The following is a 17,341-nucleotide window of genomic DNA, read 5'->3' on the forward strand; positions in this document are numbered from 1 at the left end:
ATCCATAGTGTTTAACTTTGTATATAAATTACAAGGATTTCGTTCTTCCTTTTCCCTTCTCAGTTGTATGAGGGTGGAGAGGAAGACAGTGGGAGATAAAGAAAAAAAAATCCTTGTCAATTGAAGAGTAATTTAAAGTAAGGAGTAATCTCTAAAAACAAAACAAAACAAAAACCAAAAACATCTGCTAAGTGGGCAAAGTGAAACTAGATGAAGTGAGAATTTATTACTAGATATCACTGGCCTATAGCCCCAGAAATGGTCATGAAAGAAAAAAAAAATTGGACAAGCCACAAAGTGTGACTAACTGAGATAAGATCATGCTGTTAAGATCCTGATTAGCATTCCTTCGAGTTAAACTATATAGTGTCATTTGGCTTATGTAATAGACACAGGAAAGATACGGTTTCATCAGTGGTTTCCTTTTGTTTTCCACATTCCACCAGCCTTTCCCCCCAAAGTACTACATGTCTTTCTCTCCTCTCTGAAATTAGTTCAGCAGTTGTTCTGCTCAGGTTTCACAGATTCACCTGTTCAATGCATCTGAAGCTATTCAACATGTGTGAGAAGATTCTGTTCTTGTTAGATTTTTGAAAATAACAGATCTCTATGGCCAAACTCATAATTAGAGTGGAATGTGACATAGTTGCAGTTCTAAGGCAAATTTTAAATTATCTAGTAATTCAAAAAGAAAAAAAAAAACTCTTCCCCAAAACAGTCCTTCCAAATGCCCCGTTATATGTTAATTAAAAGTTTTTAAATGGTACAAACTAATGGAGATTGTTTCTGTCTTCAAAGTACTATATCACAGTAGTTATGGTTAATAGAGGTTTACAGATTAAAATTTTGCACAGTAAAAGGCAGAGGTTGAAATGAATGGTGACTCATGGCTAAGTTTTCTATCACCTTCAAAAACTGACAATTGTATGTGTAATAATATAGTAGATAAATAGATCTCAAAAGAAATTAATTTGTTCTCCAGTACTAATCCAGAAAAAATATACATATTGTTTTAAATCTCATTGTTTCTCTCATTTACTTACTTCCACACCAGTATATCCAAGATCTCATCAGTCTCAGTATTTTCTCCACTGGCACAGATTGTATTCCATCCTTATATTCCTCCTCATCTTGTGTGATTCTTGTCCATACCTTTCATAGATTCTACATAAATGATCTACCCAATGAACTAAAAGCTTTTCCCTATTTTTCAAAATATTATTTTTACAATGCTTAAACTGTTTCTTGTTCTAACTTAGGGGTTTTTAACCTAGAGTCTACTAAGCCTAAGGAGTCATGATTAGACTTCCAGGGTTCTAAAAACTCAGAGAGGAAAAATATTCCATATTTATTTTCACTAATCACTAAACTGAAATTTAGCATTTCCTTAAATTATGAATTTTGAAGGAAAAAATTATTCTGAAAAAGGGTCCTTTGGCTTCAGAAGAAAGCTGATAAAGAAGTCCATGATACAGTTGTGTTAAGAACCCCTGCTCTAACAATATAGCTTGTCTCATTCCTTTTCTAATGATCCATGTGAACATAACACCTTTTACATCATTTATCATAGACGAATCATTGTTGGTGACATTGTACAACCATTTTCACTGACCACTCATCTTTTTGCTTTTCGGGTCACCTGACATTTGTATTCTTCTGAGAACATACTTATTGTTTTAAACTCCCTCTGCCATCAGTCAGATCTGTCCAAGGAACCCAGGGTCTCTGGATCTCTAGAATTCACAAGATTGCTCCCAAAATTGGACGCATCCTTTTCAAGATCACTATTTAGTCACCTATACTCAGGGAAAAGGGCTCAGAGCTTCAGATTTCATGTGTTCATGGTATGGCATTTTGCCTAGAGTAGGGACCGGCCCAACCCCAGCTCCTCCAGGAAGAGGCCGTTGAAAGAGAAGAGATAAAAATTCAATCTAGTGGCTTTGATCTTCTGTAGGTTCGCCATCTCTGTAGAAATCCCTCATGTAGACAGGAGAATAGCATTCAAATGTATGTCCCAAACCATTCATCTCAAAAGGATTCTATTTTTAGCCTCAGTGGTAGTAAACACTTCCCTTCACCTGCAGAAGGGTGGTTTTAGAGTCCCTCTCACAAAGTAACCATTTTCAGATGAATCTTTTCACCAAGACAACCGATCACTGAATCTATAATAACAACAACTAAGCTTGATAGAAATCTGCTTTAAAATTTGTAAAGTCCTTTGTAAATATTATCTCATTTGAGTTTCACAATAACTCTATGGGAAAGGTATTTCACATATTTTTATTCTCACCTTATAGACTCAGGATTCTCCTAATTCCAAATCTATTAGTTTTTCTATTATACTATATTAACTATGCAAAGTTCTTTGTAAATATTATCTCATTTGAGTTTCACAATAATTCTATGGGAAAGGTATTTTACATATTCCCATTTTCCAGATGATAAAACTGAGGCACAGATCAGTTAAATATCTTTCCTGTGGTCCCATGAATGCATCCATAGTGGGAATCAGACTTAGGATTCTCCTGACTCCAAGTCTGTTAATCTTTCTATTATACCATATTAACTATCAGTTTGCCTTAATAATGGCTACCTTGGCCAGATTGATTGGTATATTTTCACTCAGCTAGGTGACCCTGAGCTGCCTCTCTCTCCCACAACATCCCCATCAGTAGAACTACAGCGGAGGTCCAGGAGTTGAATTGACACTTTCTCCCGTGTTAAGAAAGCCTAGTAATTTCTCTACTTTTTTTTATTTCTAGAAAATGAAGCACCAGCCCCACCTCCCGAAGGTAAGTGAATGTGCTACATGCAGGTGAGTTGTTATCTGGTTTATCCAAGTAACCCACCTATCCCAATGTTTTCCACCCACATTGGTTGGGACATTTATATGCTAACTGAGATCTAACTATTATGAAAGAATTATAGCTGATTTCAGAAGACATTAAAACATTCATAAGATGACATTAAGATGTTCATAAGATATAAGACATTTCAGAGACATAACTAGGATGGGGCAATCAGGGCTTTGACCTGAGATGTTGAATGTAGAATACTGTCCGCACTTGTAATATAGAAACAACTGAACTTAACCTTAACTAGTCAGACTAGACTAGTCCTTTGTTCTGAGTACCATGACATCAGGGAGGTGAAGCTAGGACACGCAAGTGAGTGGGATTGGAGTAAGGGAGGACTGGGCAAAGTCTTCTCCTTCACTCTCTCCTCCAGAGCTATCTGGAGAGGATGCAATGGAAGACCTTAGTCTTTTTAAACTTCAACAAGTTTCAGTTTGACCAAGGTAACTGCCCATTCAGTGATTAAGGCTCCCTAAGAAAGGGAGAAGGAAATAAAGGCTGGATCTGCCATTTCATTAATATGGGGGATTTCTGGGCAATGAAATATCTTCTACCAATGTAGTTTGTCACCTTCTTTGCCCAAAGGATTGCCCAGGATACTGAAATTAAGTGACTTGGCCAGGATCCTATAGCCAGTAGGTATCAGAGGTTAAAAATTGAGCCAGGGGCTTCCTGACTCTGAGCTCAATGCCTGTGCAATAATCTGGAAGACTCCCAGACAGGTCCTCCCCTGTAGGGACATTATCCTGTGTTCAGGAGTGACTTTCCTGTACTCCTCCACGCTTGATTTGGGATGGTCTCTCAAGAGCAAAAAAGACTCTGTTATTAGCCTAGGACTGTGATAAGCTTGCCAGGACATCTTCTGAACAAACAAGAATGCTGGGACCAAGACTAGTGTTTTTTCCTTAGCCTCTGCCCAAAGACCAGCTCTGTTCTTCTGCATCCCTCACGAGAGAGACAACCACCAAAAGGATGAACATTCTCCTTGAGAGAAGGGACTACTCAATTGTTTGTCTCCATATAACTGCCTAACACAGTTCCAGGCTTAAAACTACATCTTAGTTGATATTGGTTGAAATACCATATTTACATCTCAAAAGGCGATCCAAGATTTCATTTTTATTTGGGTTGAAATGGGAGGAGGGAGCTTACCTTGTTGCTTGTACACACACATTCATACTATCCAAGAACCACTTAAGGATGGCTAAGAACATCTGTGAATGCAAATACGCATTTGTGCAGTGACTTATCCTGTGACTTTCTGAAGAGAACTCCTGTGGGCATGAAAAGAACAGATGGTAAGAGGGACAATGGGGTCCTGGCTTTCCCTTAAGACTACAGATTCAGTCTGTATGTTTCTGCCTTCCCCGGTATCCTGGAAAGATCAAGAATTATAAGCGGAGATAGCCCCAGTTCTAGTGTTTGGTTTCATTTGATTTTTTTTTTTTTACCACCTTTCTTTTCTTCCTCTCCTTCCCTACTTTAACTCTATCCCTTGCACAGAATCAGGTCTCCAGACTTGACTGATCTCATTTCACTTCCCATAGTAAAAGTTTTTTTTTAATTTTTAGTTTTTTCGTCCATACCTGTGATATAATTGTTAGAAGGAACTCCCAATATGGAAACTCCCTCTAACCAATTCCTTTGTAACTGACACTCTTTTTTTTTTTAATTTAGAATTTTTTTCCACAGTATATATCCATGAGTAATTTTTTAAAATAATATTATCCCTTGTATTCATTTTTCCAAATTATCCCCCCGATGACAGGCAATCCCATACATTTTACATGTGTTACAATATAACCTAGATACAATATATGTGTGTAAATACCATTTTCCTGTTGCACATTAATTATTAGATTCCGAAGGTATAAGTAACCTGGATAGATAGACAGTAGTGCTAACAATTTACATTCGCTTCCCAGTGTTCCATCTCTGGGTGTAGTTATTTCTGTCCATCATTGATCAACTGGAAGTGAGTTGGATCTTCTTTATGTTGAAGATTTCCACTTCCATCAGAATACATCCTCATACAGTATTGTTGTTGAAGTGTATAGTGATCTTCTGGTTCTATTCATTTCACTCAGCAGCAGTTGATGTAAGTCTCTCCAAGCCTCTCTGTATTCCTTCTGCTGGTCATTTCTTACAGAGCAATAATATTCCATAACCTTCATATACCATAATTTACCCAACCATTCTCCAATTGATGGACATCCATTCATCTTCCAGTTTCTAGCTACAACAAAAAGAGCTGCCACAAACATTTTGGCACATACAGGTCCCTTTCCGCTCTTTAGTATTTCTTTGGGATATAATCCCAATAACAGCAATGCTGGGTCAAAGGGTAACTGACACTCTTAATGTCAGTTTAAGGAACTTGCCCGCAGTTGGGCAAAATGGAAAAGCCCATGCTATGTAGCCTTCATTCTAGAAAGTAGTTTTGTTCATTTCTGATCGTTTTTCTAAGAAATAAAGTCATACCTGAGTTCAAATCTGGCCTCTGACATTTAACACTTCCTGGCTGTGTGACTCTGGGCAAGTCACTTAACCCCAACTGCCTCAGCCAAAAAGAAGAAAGAAAGTCATAAAACTTCAGAGATGGAAGAATCTTTAGAGAGCATTTAGTCTAATGTCTTCATTTTAGTGTGAAAAGATATTTGCTCCTGGATCACATAGTTTACAGTAGCAGAGGAGAGACTCTCAGCCCGTTGATAGATGAGATAAGTAAGGAGACAGTGAGAGAGCCCCCAGTTGTCCTTAATGAACCAGGTCCCTGATCTGTTGAATTACATTGTCAGATGCTGAAAAAACTGGCGGTTCAATTGAAAAAATGACAGATATCAGAAATGCTGCAAAAGTGGAGAGGAACAAATCTTTTACTATTTTTTTAAACTGAAAAGAAGAGTCCTCAAATTTTAAAGTAATGAACTTGATTTTATATTCTTGGAAAAATTTTAGGGTAGATCTTTAAAGGGATGGTTATTGAGTATCTAGAAAAGAAAGTATTGATCACTAAGAGCCAGTATGCTTCCATTAAGAATAAGTCATTCCAATGCCATCTAGGGGAAGAAGGGAGAGGGAGAAATGGAGCACAAAGTTTTTCAAGAGTCAATGTTAAAAAATTATCTTTGCATATGTTTTGAAAATAAAAAAAACTTCAATAAAACTAAAAATAATTTAAAAAGAATTAAGTCATTCCAGACCTATGGCATTCTCTCTTTCAATAATGATTCTAAACAGGTAGTTAGGGACAACTAGAGGGCACAATGGATGGAGTTTCAGCCTGAAATCAGGAAGATCTGAATTTAAATCCAACCTCAGATATTTACCAGTTGCATAACCCTGGGCAAATGACTTAATCTCTGTCTGCCTCAGTTTCCTTTGCAAAAAGAACTGGAGAAGGACAAACTTCTCCAGTGTCTTTGCCAAGAAAACCCCCAATGGGTTCATAAAGTGTCAGATGTGACCGAAAAAGGCAAAACAACAACAAAGTAAAAAGGGATGCTGTGGACAAAATTTACCTAATTTTTAACGAAGCTTTTAATAAAGTGCCTCATGCTAGTCTTAAGGAGAAAAGATGAAAAGATGCAGAGTAGCTAATAATACAACTGGTGGCTTCTGAGAAAATGATTGGACTCTAGGAGCAATCATTGATGGTTCAATGACATCATTGCAGGAAGTTTCCAGTGGAGGACCCTACAAATCTTAAGAGTTATAGATCTGGAACTATAGGGGACCTCAGAGATCATCTAATTAAACCTTCACTTTACAGTAATCTTAAGAAGCTAAGCCTCAGAGAAATAAAACAATCTTCACTTTACAGTAATCTTAGGAAACTAAGTCTCAGAGAAATTAAATAACTTTCATTTTATAGTAATCTTAGGAAATTAAGTCTCAGAAATTAAACCACTTTCATTTTACAGTAATCTTAGGAAACTAAGTCTCAGAGAAATTAAACCACTTTCATTTTACAGTAATCTTAGGAAACTAAGTCTCAGAGAAATTAAATAACTTTCATTTTATAGTAATCTTAGGAAATTAAGTCTCAGAAATTAAACCACCTTCACTTTACAGTAATCTTAGGAAACTAAGTCTCAGAGAAATTAAATAACTTTCATTTTACAGTAATCTTAGGAAACTAAGTCTCAGAGAAATTAAATAACTTTCATTTTACAGTAATCTTAGGAAACTAAGTCTCAGAGAAATTAAATAACTTTCATTTTATAGTAATCTTAGGAAATTAAGTCTCAGAAATTAAACCACTTTCATTTTACAGTAATCTTAGGAAACTAAGTCTCAGAGAAATTAAACCACTTTCATTTTACAGTAATCTTAGGAAACTAAGTCTCAGAGAAATTAAATAACTTTCATTTTATAGTAATCTTAGGAAATTAAGTCTCAGAAATTAAACCACCTTCACTTTACAGTAATCTTAGGAAACTAAGTCTCAGAGAAATTAAATAACTTTCATTTTACAGTAATCTTAGGAAACTAAGTCTCAGAGAAATTAAATAACTTTCATTTTACAGTAATCTTAGGAAACTAAGTCTCAGAGAAATTAAATAACTTTCACTTTACAGTAATCTTAGGAAACTAAGTCTCAGAAATTAAACAACTTGATACAAATAGTGACAGAGAAATTTGAGCGATGGCTTGTATAAAAGCATAGATGACATGATCATTATATACACAGATGACACTAAACTGAATGTTGTTCAAGATCTAGAGCATCGGAATGAATTTAATAAGATGAAATTCAATAGGGAAAAATGTAAAGTAAGTACTTGAGATTTTAAAAAATCAACTTCATGAGTACAGGATATAGACAGTAGTCTAAAAATATCTAGAAGTTTTAGTGGATGACAAGGTCCATATAAATTAGCAATATGCTGTGACAGCCAAAAAAGAGAATGTGGGCTTGGACACATTAACACAAGCACAGCCTTCAGAAATAAGAAGGAGCTAGAGCTTTGATATTCTGCCTTGACCAGCTGGAGAGCAACCAGAGGAGATCAGCCATGCTGAAGAAGGATCTTGAATCCATTGCCATCAAAAGATCATATGAAGGAATTTGGGGAAAAAAAGACTCAAGGGAGAAGATGGTAGCTTTCTTCAAGTATCTGAAGGACTGCAGTATAAAAGAGAGCAGAGAAATGGGTTGAAGTTACAAAGATGCAAATATAAGTGCAACATGTAACAGTTAGTCCTGAGGTGGAACAGGCTGCTTCAGGAGCCAGTGGTTCCTCCTCCTGGGAGGCTCCTCAGTCTTAATGGGAATTCCTTCCAGGGAAGGATGGCTACTGAGCTCCCTCCAACTCCAAAATTCTGTGATTCTACGATTCTGAAGCCATGAAGGAGACAGAAATACCCTAAAAGTTATATGAGGGCAGAATTATATAAGCCTCCAGTAAATTTTTTAAAAAGTTAGAGGGTCTCAGTCTGCCACTGTTCAACTTGGGCAAGCCACTTTCCTTCTCGGAACCTCAGTTCAATCCAGCCCAACTCTGTACATATGAACGTGCAAAGTCCTGTGCTGAGCAATGGGGATACAAAGGCAAAATTGAAAAACAGCTTCTCCTCTCAAGGAGTTTCCATTCCAACATTTACACAAATGAGTGAATATAAACATTTTAAGAAGGAGATTGCTCCTTAAGCTACTATCAACTCTCCTATTAATGAAGCCTACTATTAATTATAAAGTTATCACCATTAATGTTGGGTTGAGAACACTGTGAGTTGATGTGACTTAAGAAGTTCTTAACGTTGTCCCTTCTTCACACTTATTCTCAGCTTCTTTGATGCATTACCTTTCCACTTGAAAGTCTGGGATTCCTTGAGGACAAAGGTTTTCCTTTTGATTATTATTGTATTCAGTGTGGAGCCTGGCACTAGGAAATAAAGGCTTAATAAATACTAAGGTAATCTGAATTTCTAGCTATGTTTCCTATGGAAGTATCTATGTGTTTAGGTGCCTCTATTTTAGAGGCCATTAGGTTGAATCCAAATATTTGGGAAATCTCAACATCAACAGGAATCTCTCAATCCAGTTGGGAAAAACAAAGCAAAAGAAACTTTGCTAGAGCAACACATATTTTGCAGGATTTGGGGCCTGTAATTTCATCCATGTAGGGAACTCCCAGTGAGAACTATCTCCATCTCTTCAGACTCTACAACTTTCTAGCTGAGAGAGCTGGCTGGGTATCACTTCCAGTTTGTGTCGGGGTGGGATCCAAACCTAGATTTCAATCCCACCTCCCCCGAGGTTGGCTCTTTATTCCCCACACCATGCTGCCCTCATAGTGACACAAGATAGGATATCATCCTGTGCCAAATTGATCATTAGGAGACATGTCCTAATTTAAGTGACTTTAAACCAGACCTTGTAAGTAACCTTCTTTAGAACATAGAAGGATGTCAGATTTCTTTCCGGGATCCTCTTACTCCCATGCGACTTAGGCCACATTAAGGTCCTTCCTACAGGTCATCCCATTCATAATCTTTCCAGAAGGGAAAGATTTGGTTTGTTTGTTTCTTTTTTAACTTGCAAGGCAGTTATCAAAATAAGATATCCTTTTATCTTTCTCACTTGGTGCTGCCCAATGTTCTTGGTGAGAGCAAGACTGGGAAAGCCATCCCAATCTACACACTTACACACACACATATGGACATGAGTGCTCACACACAATTTTTGGCTCAAGTTATGAATCATAGCTGTAGGACTTTCTGCTATCCGTTTTCTGGAGCTGGAAAATTTTCTGCAATTTTAGAAGACATTAAGCCTTCTAAAAAATTGCTGCTATTGTATAAATCTGCATGCATATATTGGATTTAACATATATTTTTACCATGTTTAACCTATAGTGGACCATTTGCCATCTAGGGAAGGGGGAATGGGGGGCGGAGTTGGAACACAAGATTTTGCAAGGGTCAATGTTAAAAAAAATTATCCATTATTGAAGAGAGCCAAATCCACCAGAATTGATCATCATATAGTCTTACTGTTGCATTCATTCTTTAAACTCCTTAATGTAGGCTGCCTAATGTGCCTTAGTCCTGTAGAGATCTCTAACTCCCTCTCCTGGTATGGAGAATCCCTTCTCCAATGACCATCATGGCCTTCCTATACATTCAGAAGTTGCCGTGGTCTCTTGCTAACTCTTGCTGGAAGCAAGGTAAGCTCTTAGAAAGATCAACTAGAACTTGGGCTCTACTAGTGTAGCCTTCAAGGCCTTTGGGTCACCACCAGGCCAGGAGGAGACAGCTGAGGAGGCTGCAGGTAGAAGAAGCTGGCTTATCTCTCTTGTCTATATGTTCTCTATATTTATGAAACCTCTACTAAAGGATGTGTATGGTGTAGACCAAAAGTTGGCCTTGGCCTGGGCTCAAGTCCTGCTTCTTATACATACTGGCTGTGCAACCCTGCATAATTCATTTATAATTACCCTATCCCAGACAACTCTCTAAGATGGTAAATGATTGGGCAAGAGCCATTTAAATAGGTAAACCTAAATCTAAATCACAGATCAGGTCTAAAAAGCTGAATTTTCAACTATTTAAAAATAAAATCTACATCAAGAGATTTGAGTTAAATAAAATTACACTGATAAGTGATAGGCTAGATATTATCATTTTTATATTACTAAGCACTTTCTCATGATGTCCAGAGCCACAATACAACAGCTCCCATAATGTGCTTTATATCAGTTATCTTATTTGATCCTCCAAATGCTCAGTTTCCTTATGCCATTCTCCTACCCTGAGATCTTCTATGACACAGTCCTCAGCTTCCATGTTGTATTTACCTCTCAGATAGATGAGGATCAAATAAAATAATATTTGAAAAACACTTAGCACAGTGACTGACCCATAGTAGGTACTATGTAAATGCTTAGCTGTGAAGAGGATGATGATGGTCACAATGATGATGGTGGCGATGGGAATCATTGGTTTCCCTTTTTCTTACTACCCATAGAATATTTTCCATTTATTTTAAGATCCTCTCAAACAAATTTCTTTGTATTTTCTACACAGAACAAAGTAAAGAAAAGGAGGGCGGATCTGGACCCCCTAAAGGTAAGTCTGGAGGAAGGGAAGGGAAGGATTGCTTTCAAAAAGGAAGGTGTAGAAAGTCCATCAGCAGCTGTTTTCCTGATGTCCGCGGCTCTGCAACTCTCTTTATTTGGCATGAGTCTTCTTCTGAGGTTTTGTTTTTGTTGTTTGTATTTCATCTACACGACTCAAGCAATATTAATGTTAAACTTTAAATATGATTCCAACACAAATTTCTAAAAGAAAAAAAAAAAAGAATTCACAAAAATTCCTTCCTTTCCTCAAGGTAAGGAAGACATAAATTCAAATTCTTACAGTGTAATGATTCAGGATCCACTTAATTTCACCAAGCAACAAGAATATGATGAGGTGGGACCAGATGGAACTTAAGGCTCTCCCAGCTCTGAATCTCTGATCCTATGATCTATGCATAAAAAGAAGGAGAAATGGTTAAAAATGCAAAATGGGAATAATTTTGCCTGTCCTGGGTCTTTGCCCTCACTGGAATGTCTTTCTGTGTCCTCATTCTATTTAACTCAGCTCATCTTACCTTCACCTTCCTTTGTTTCAGCTCACCCATTTCCCTCCTTTTGTCTTCATTCATTTTAACACAATCTTAACTGTCTTGGATTGTAGCTAAAATATTTCACTCATGTATGTCTTCCCTCAATCAGGCTGTGAGCAAATCCCAACTTTTTGGGAAGAAAATACACAACTTTTCCCAGATTAATGTTGGAGTGGCTTTGGTGGATTTTTTGGGAGGGGGGAGAGAATTATTTGTTTTATTAACTTTGATATTGTGATAAATCTCTCTCCCAGTCATAGGGATCGCCTGGTTTCTGTAGCACATTAAACAGAAGTATTGATGACAAAGCTCATCAACTCTGCCAGATTTGTTGAGTGTCTGGGAACCAACCAAATCCTGGGCGGAGGCAAATGTCTGCCTTTGTTTCTGCCCTCATGATCTCAGCCACTCACTACAATCCCATGATTTCCCTCAGCTTACTCTGTTTCCTGGTATCCTGTAAGAATGTGTAATCACAGCTCAGGCTACCTTCCATCAATTCTACATAGCCATCCAACCAAGCTGAATAGAATTAAGATAATTTCTATCTTAATTCTATTAATATTTTTATATTTGTTATAAATATGTTAAATATTTATAATATTTAAAATTAATTGCTTTAAGAGAAAGAAGTGACTGATTTTTTTTAAAATCACAAATCAGAATGTATATGGCCAAATAACTATTGTCCCATTATAAAACCTTTCTTTGGGGGGGGGGGTGCGCCATAAAATGAACCTACTAGTGACCTCATTGTTTGAACCATTTTCTAACTTCTCTTCTTAAAGTTCCATCAAGAAATATTCCCATACCTTCTTTTCAGTCTTTTCATTAGTGGCAAACCCCCATTCTTTCAGGGTAGATTCGATTTTTGCAAAGAAAAATCATTTGGAACCCAGTCCAACGAATGAAGTGAATGACCAAGCTAGATGACAGATTGTTGATTAAAAGTAAGGTATAGTGTCAGAAGCCTGAGTTTTTTCTGCCACAATCCTAGAGACAATTTAATGGGAAGCCTTCTAGAAGCTACAAGGTGGATGCTTATGTGGACATATTGGTTCTAGAACAGTTGTAAAAATAAAATCTGATCATTTTAATATAACCACTGGCAAGCCTGTCCATACTAGTTACTACTTCATATTCCTATAACTGATAACCCTGTGCTTCAGTGGGTCTGAGTTCTCACTGATGTGGGTATTCTCTCCAGGAGTGCAAATTGCACCTAGCCCACAGGAGGAAGAAACATGTCTTCATGTATATTCTCCAGGAAAATCGCACTAACAGACAAGAGAACATCTTGATTCCTTTTTCAGGCATTTGACTGGAACTTTCTCATTAACAGTATTCTATAAACCACAGTGGACTCGTTCCAGATCTACTTTTCTCCATTTCTATAGGTATCTAACGGACATTTTAGAAAACTTGGGATTCACATTCTTCTTTTTATTATGAATTTGTTTTGCAGAAATGGAAGTAAGCCTTCAATATTTCTAACAAATTTACTCCCAAGGGGGTTGTGTGTGTATGTATCTTATGTTCATTTTGTTTCCTTCCTTTTTTTTCCCCTCAGCTTTTTTTTTTTTTTTTTTTTTTACAAATGAAGTAACACCCCAATGTTTTTGGCTAGCAGACTGAAAATTTAACCTGTGCTCTTTTATTCTTATTTTAGCTTCCATTCAGTTAATCAACTATCAACTAAAATGTCTGCATGTTCCATCTACATATTTTAAGTACATTATTCCTTTTTACATATTTTAATCACATTATCCCTTTTTACATGTTTTAATTACATTATTTCTTTTTAGCAAATGATATGTTAAAACTAGCTGTAGTTACTCAAATATCTCAAAACATAAGCACCCATTTGCACAATTAGCATTTAAAGTGTTTTTCACCCTAGTTTTCTCACCACCATATTATTTTGTTTGTTTGTGACTGCCGTGCAAATGAACTCACACAGGGTGGTGTAGTGAGAATCAGGAAATTCTGGGTTCAGGTCCTGCCTCAGAATCATATAAGTTGTTATCTTCACCTTTTCCCAATCTCCACACTCTCATCCCCAAGAATGCTTCTTTTTATAATGTCCAATTTTTAAAAATTTACTTCCATAAATGTTTTTGTTGATATTTTCTGTTTCTTATATCACTGTAGTTATAGCAAATATTACTCTTTCTCTTCCTCCTCAAGATCAAGAAATATCCCTCATCCTCCCATATGACAAGTAATATTTTTAGAGAGGAAAAAAAAGCCAGTACATTAATCAATATATTTTAAAAGTCCAAAAATAATGACTGTGTAACAACTATGGACCTCTCACCATACAGAGGAGAAAGTTGCACCCAACTTTTTAAAAATTAGTTTTTCAATTATCAATCAAGCATTTATTGTTTTCTCTCTCTTATCCTCTATAAAAAATTCTTGCAAAAAAATTTTCCTCATTCTGCAATGTAATCATCACCTCTCTGTCAGGAAGTGGGTACAAAATTGCTTCATAATAATTGATCAGTGTCCTTACATCTTTCAAAATTGTTCATTTTTTGGAATGTTGTCTTAAATGCCTAACTTCCACCAAACTTAGAAGGTACTCATCTAATATAATTGATCCATCTAAATTAATTACCTAAATTAATTTTTAGATAATTCTCATGATTTTGTGAAAGTATAAGAAGACTATCTTTTCCTTCTAGTAAGGAATTAACCCAAGGATCTGATAGAAAATTCTTAACTGTACTCATTTAGTCCCCTCCAAAACCAGCCAAACCAAAAATGAAGGACATGTGACCTTTCAGTTAGTTTTTCAATTCCTTGTCCAATATTGGTGGAAGTTTTTTGCTAAGTTTCAAATTGATGGTAAAATTTTATTTTCGCTTTTGCAGCAACACACAAGCCAGGTGACAGTGTAATTAGATGAAGAAACAGGACATAGCACCATTTTGGAGTAAAGGAAAATGGAGAATGGGATCTGTCAGCTATTTCAGTGTTTGATAATAATTGATTTTATGCTGAATTCTCTCTATTATGAACAATATAGTATTAAAGTTTCAGGAAATATACTTTATCATTATAGAATTGCCAGTCACCTGAAATACAGAATACACCTCAAAGACTTTAATAGCCTTTACCAAAATTCTCACCTTTTAGTATTGAATATGCACTCTAACTCTAATTTGGGGCCATGTTTACTAGAAATGTCTGTATTCACAGACTATTTTCACAGCTCTGGATAAATAGGCAAATTACACATATATATAATACATAATCCAAAATACACCTCTGATGAGGCTGGAAGCATCAAAAAATATCTCAGGTAGGTGAAGCCCATTTACATTCAAATTTTACATTAAGTACCAGAAAATGTAGTATTAGTGCATGATAGATAATTCCAATGATCTTGCTTCTTAAAGTGGTCTGAATATATGTATTTCTCATGAGAAATTTCTCAAAAATTTATCATGGTAAATGTATAATAATTTCCTAGATTAAATTTTATACATTCTTTTAGGATTCCTTTTTAGAATTCATACTCAAGCATCTTCACAAGTTTTAAGGCAGTTTTAAAAACCACTTTTAAATACTAATATTTCATACCTTTGTTTTTTTAGCCCTACACATTTTAAATCATTCTAAAGATCTGTGATTTCATTGGTGTGAGTATTCTCTCTACCAAATCCCTCGACACCTTAGTAGGTGATCCTCATGAATCATTGTGGTCTTAAATGAGAAGCATCCAATACTACTAGAGTTTTAAGACTTTTATTCAAGATCCCAAATTCATATTATTCCTGCCTTCAATGTTCAAGTGTTTTACTAGAATGCTGCCATCATACTTACAGTTTTATTTCTTGTATGTATAATTGATGAAATATTTATAAGTAATATACAAAATTAAATAACGATGGCATTCATCCTGGAAAATTGTTACAGAGATCTTTAAATGGTTTGTGGTATATGTAATAAGAAGCATGGATTCTTATGGGAGGGTCATTTTTACAAAGAGATTATGGTCTACTTGAATCCCTGTTCTTTCCATTTCTCTTTAGTGTAGTGGTCTTTAAATATCCAAATGCATTTAATCTGTGACAGGCCAAATTTGCTTACTTTTGATCTTTCAGAAAGAAGATATTCTTAAACATTGATTCATGCTTCTGTCCAAAATAATACAAGTGTGCTAATAATACAAAGGACGAGCATTTTATTTGAAAAAGGAAATTACTGAATTAATATGATCCTCAGATAAAAGAGGCAGTGTAGTTTCATGGCAAGAGCACTGGAACTAAGTTCTTAAGACAATTCCAGCCTTGCCACCTGTTACTTATATGAACTGGGGCAAGTCATTTTTATCTCTCTGGGCCCATTTCCTATTCTACAAAAGGACAAAGTTGTAGTCTATGGCCCAGTCCTAAATCTTCGACTCAATGATATATAAAAAGAGGAGACTAGATTAGTGCATCTCTAAGAATCCTTCCAACTCCAAATCTGTAATTCTGATGCTCTTGACTCTATTTCACCATTTGGAGATTGTAATGTTACCTCTTTTCTCAGCCATATTAAGACTTCCACACAGCGCATCTGTCTAAACCTTTGATTCAATTTAGTTGGTCTGCTGCCTGTTCTTTTAAAAATTTATTTCACTGAATTGCCACTTCACTTACTGAGGATTCTGAGCTTTATCCTTCAGTTTGAAGTTCTCTCTTTAAGTGGTTCCTTCCCCTTTTTTCTGCAGGTATCATTTTTCATTTTATCTCTGCTTTTTCTCCCACTACTACTTCACTCCCTCTCATTTCCCAAAAAACAGTTAATATGGACAAGGCTTTTTTTTTCCTTTGATTATTTTTTTCCTATTTCTTTTTTCCAGGTGAAGGTGATGTCTCTCCACCCAGTGCCCTGCCAGCAGGTTAGGATGGTTGCAATTTTTAAATTTAAGTTTACTGTTAATTAGCTAGGAAAAAAGGAAGTGTAACTCAGTTGCTAGATAGAACTCTGAACCACAAGCACCTTGGGATTTTACCTAGGGATGACTCCATGGCTAGGAACTAAAAGAAAAACATTGGTTTGGACTATAATTTCTAGTGTTGAAAAAAGGAAACTACTTAATAAATTAAATAAAATTAACATGACTTGGGATACTAATTTCACCAAAATAGTGATTCTTAAATTTCCAGTCCTGCCATATGTTTTCTTTCTCATGTACATATATATTACATAATATATATACACATATATATATATATATACATATATATATATATATATTTTTACTTATTTATTTGTTTTTTTACTTATTTATTTACAAAGCTCCTGGTGATTTATCACCTAAACCAATTTCAGTGTTCTCTTCATCAACAGAAGAGCCAGCTTTTGGGAGGTCTAAGAGGGTATGAAGTCATCCCAAATTCTTTTAGCAGTGTCATCCAAGTTACTCTTTCCTTTCAGATATCAATGCTCGAGCACTGGCAAGGAAAGATTCAGGTGAGCTCATTCCTGAATAAACAAGACATTCCATTTCTGCCTTCAAATGACCACTAATGACCTCTTTCCTTAAAGGTGTTGATTCTGTGATTCTACTTTTAACATTTGTTTTATTTCAGTTTTATCCTTCATAGTAATCTTCTAGTGCATTTTGTTTCCAAGATCATCACTTTGTCAGAAAATCAGTGGTAATTTTATCCAGATGGTGAAAGGTAAATATTCAAAGTGTAGCCAAGTTTTATCATTTCTTTTGTTTTCCTTTCAAGTCAATTCGACAATCATTTACCAGGTATATCAACCATGTGCCCAGCACAGTGCAAAGTACCATGGATTCGAAGACAAAATGAAATGAAATATTTACTATGTACTGTGTACACTGTGGTAAAAACCCAGGGGTAAAAAT

The 17,341-nt window shown here is 35.9% G+C and overlaps 1 protein-coding gene across 13 annotated transcripts in view; it reads left to right on the top strand.

Moving 5' to 3' along the window:
• The window catches only part of MYBPC1 (myosin binding protein C1), a 107,197-nt gene that overhangs the window by 25,801 nt on the left and 64,055 nt on the right, over positions 1–17,341 (top strand). For 5 of the 13 annotated variants that reach the window (XM_074271378.1, XM_074271382.1, XM_074271377.1 and 2 more), the window contains exons 2-5: positions 2,763–2,792; positions 10,887–10,928; positions 16,325–16,363; positions 16,903–16,938. In XM_074271378.1, coding sequence (XP_074127479.1) covers positions 2,763–2,792; positions 10,887–10,928; positions 16,325–16,363; positions 16,903–16,938 — 147 coding nt within the window. Of the gene's footprint in view, positions 1–2,762; positions 2,793–10,886; positions 10,933–16,324; positions 16,364–16,871; positions 16,939–17,341 lie in introns of all 13 variants that reach the window. The other 8 variants (XM_074271383.1, XM_074271385.1, XM_074271380.1 and 5 more) reach the window with 3 other exon arrangements.

The sequence above is a fragment of the Sminthopsis crassicaudata genome, chromosome 5 (assembly GCF_048593235.1).
Source record: "Sminthopsis crassicaudata isolate SCR6 chromosome 5, ASM4859323v1, whole genome shotgun sequence".
In the NCBI taxonomy this organism is placed as follows: Eukaryota; Metazoa; Chordata; class Mammalia; order Dasyuromorphia; family Dasyuridae; genus Sminthopsis; species Sminthopsis crassicaudata.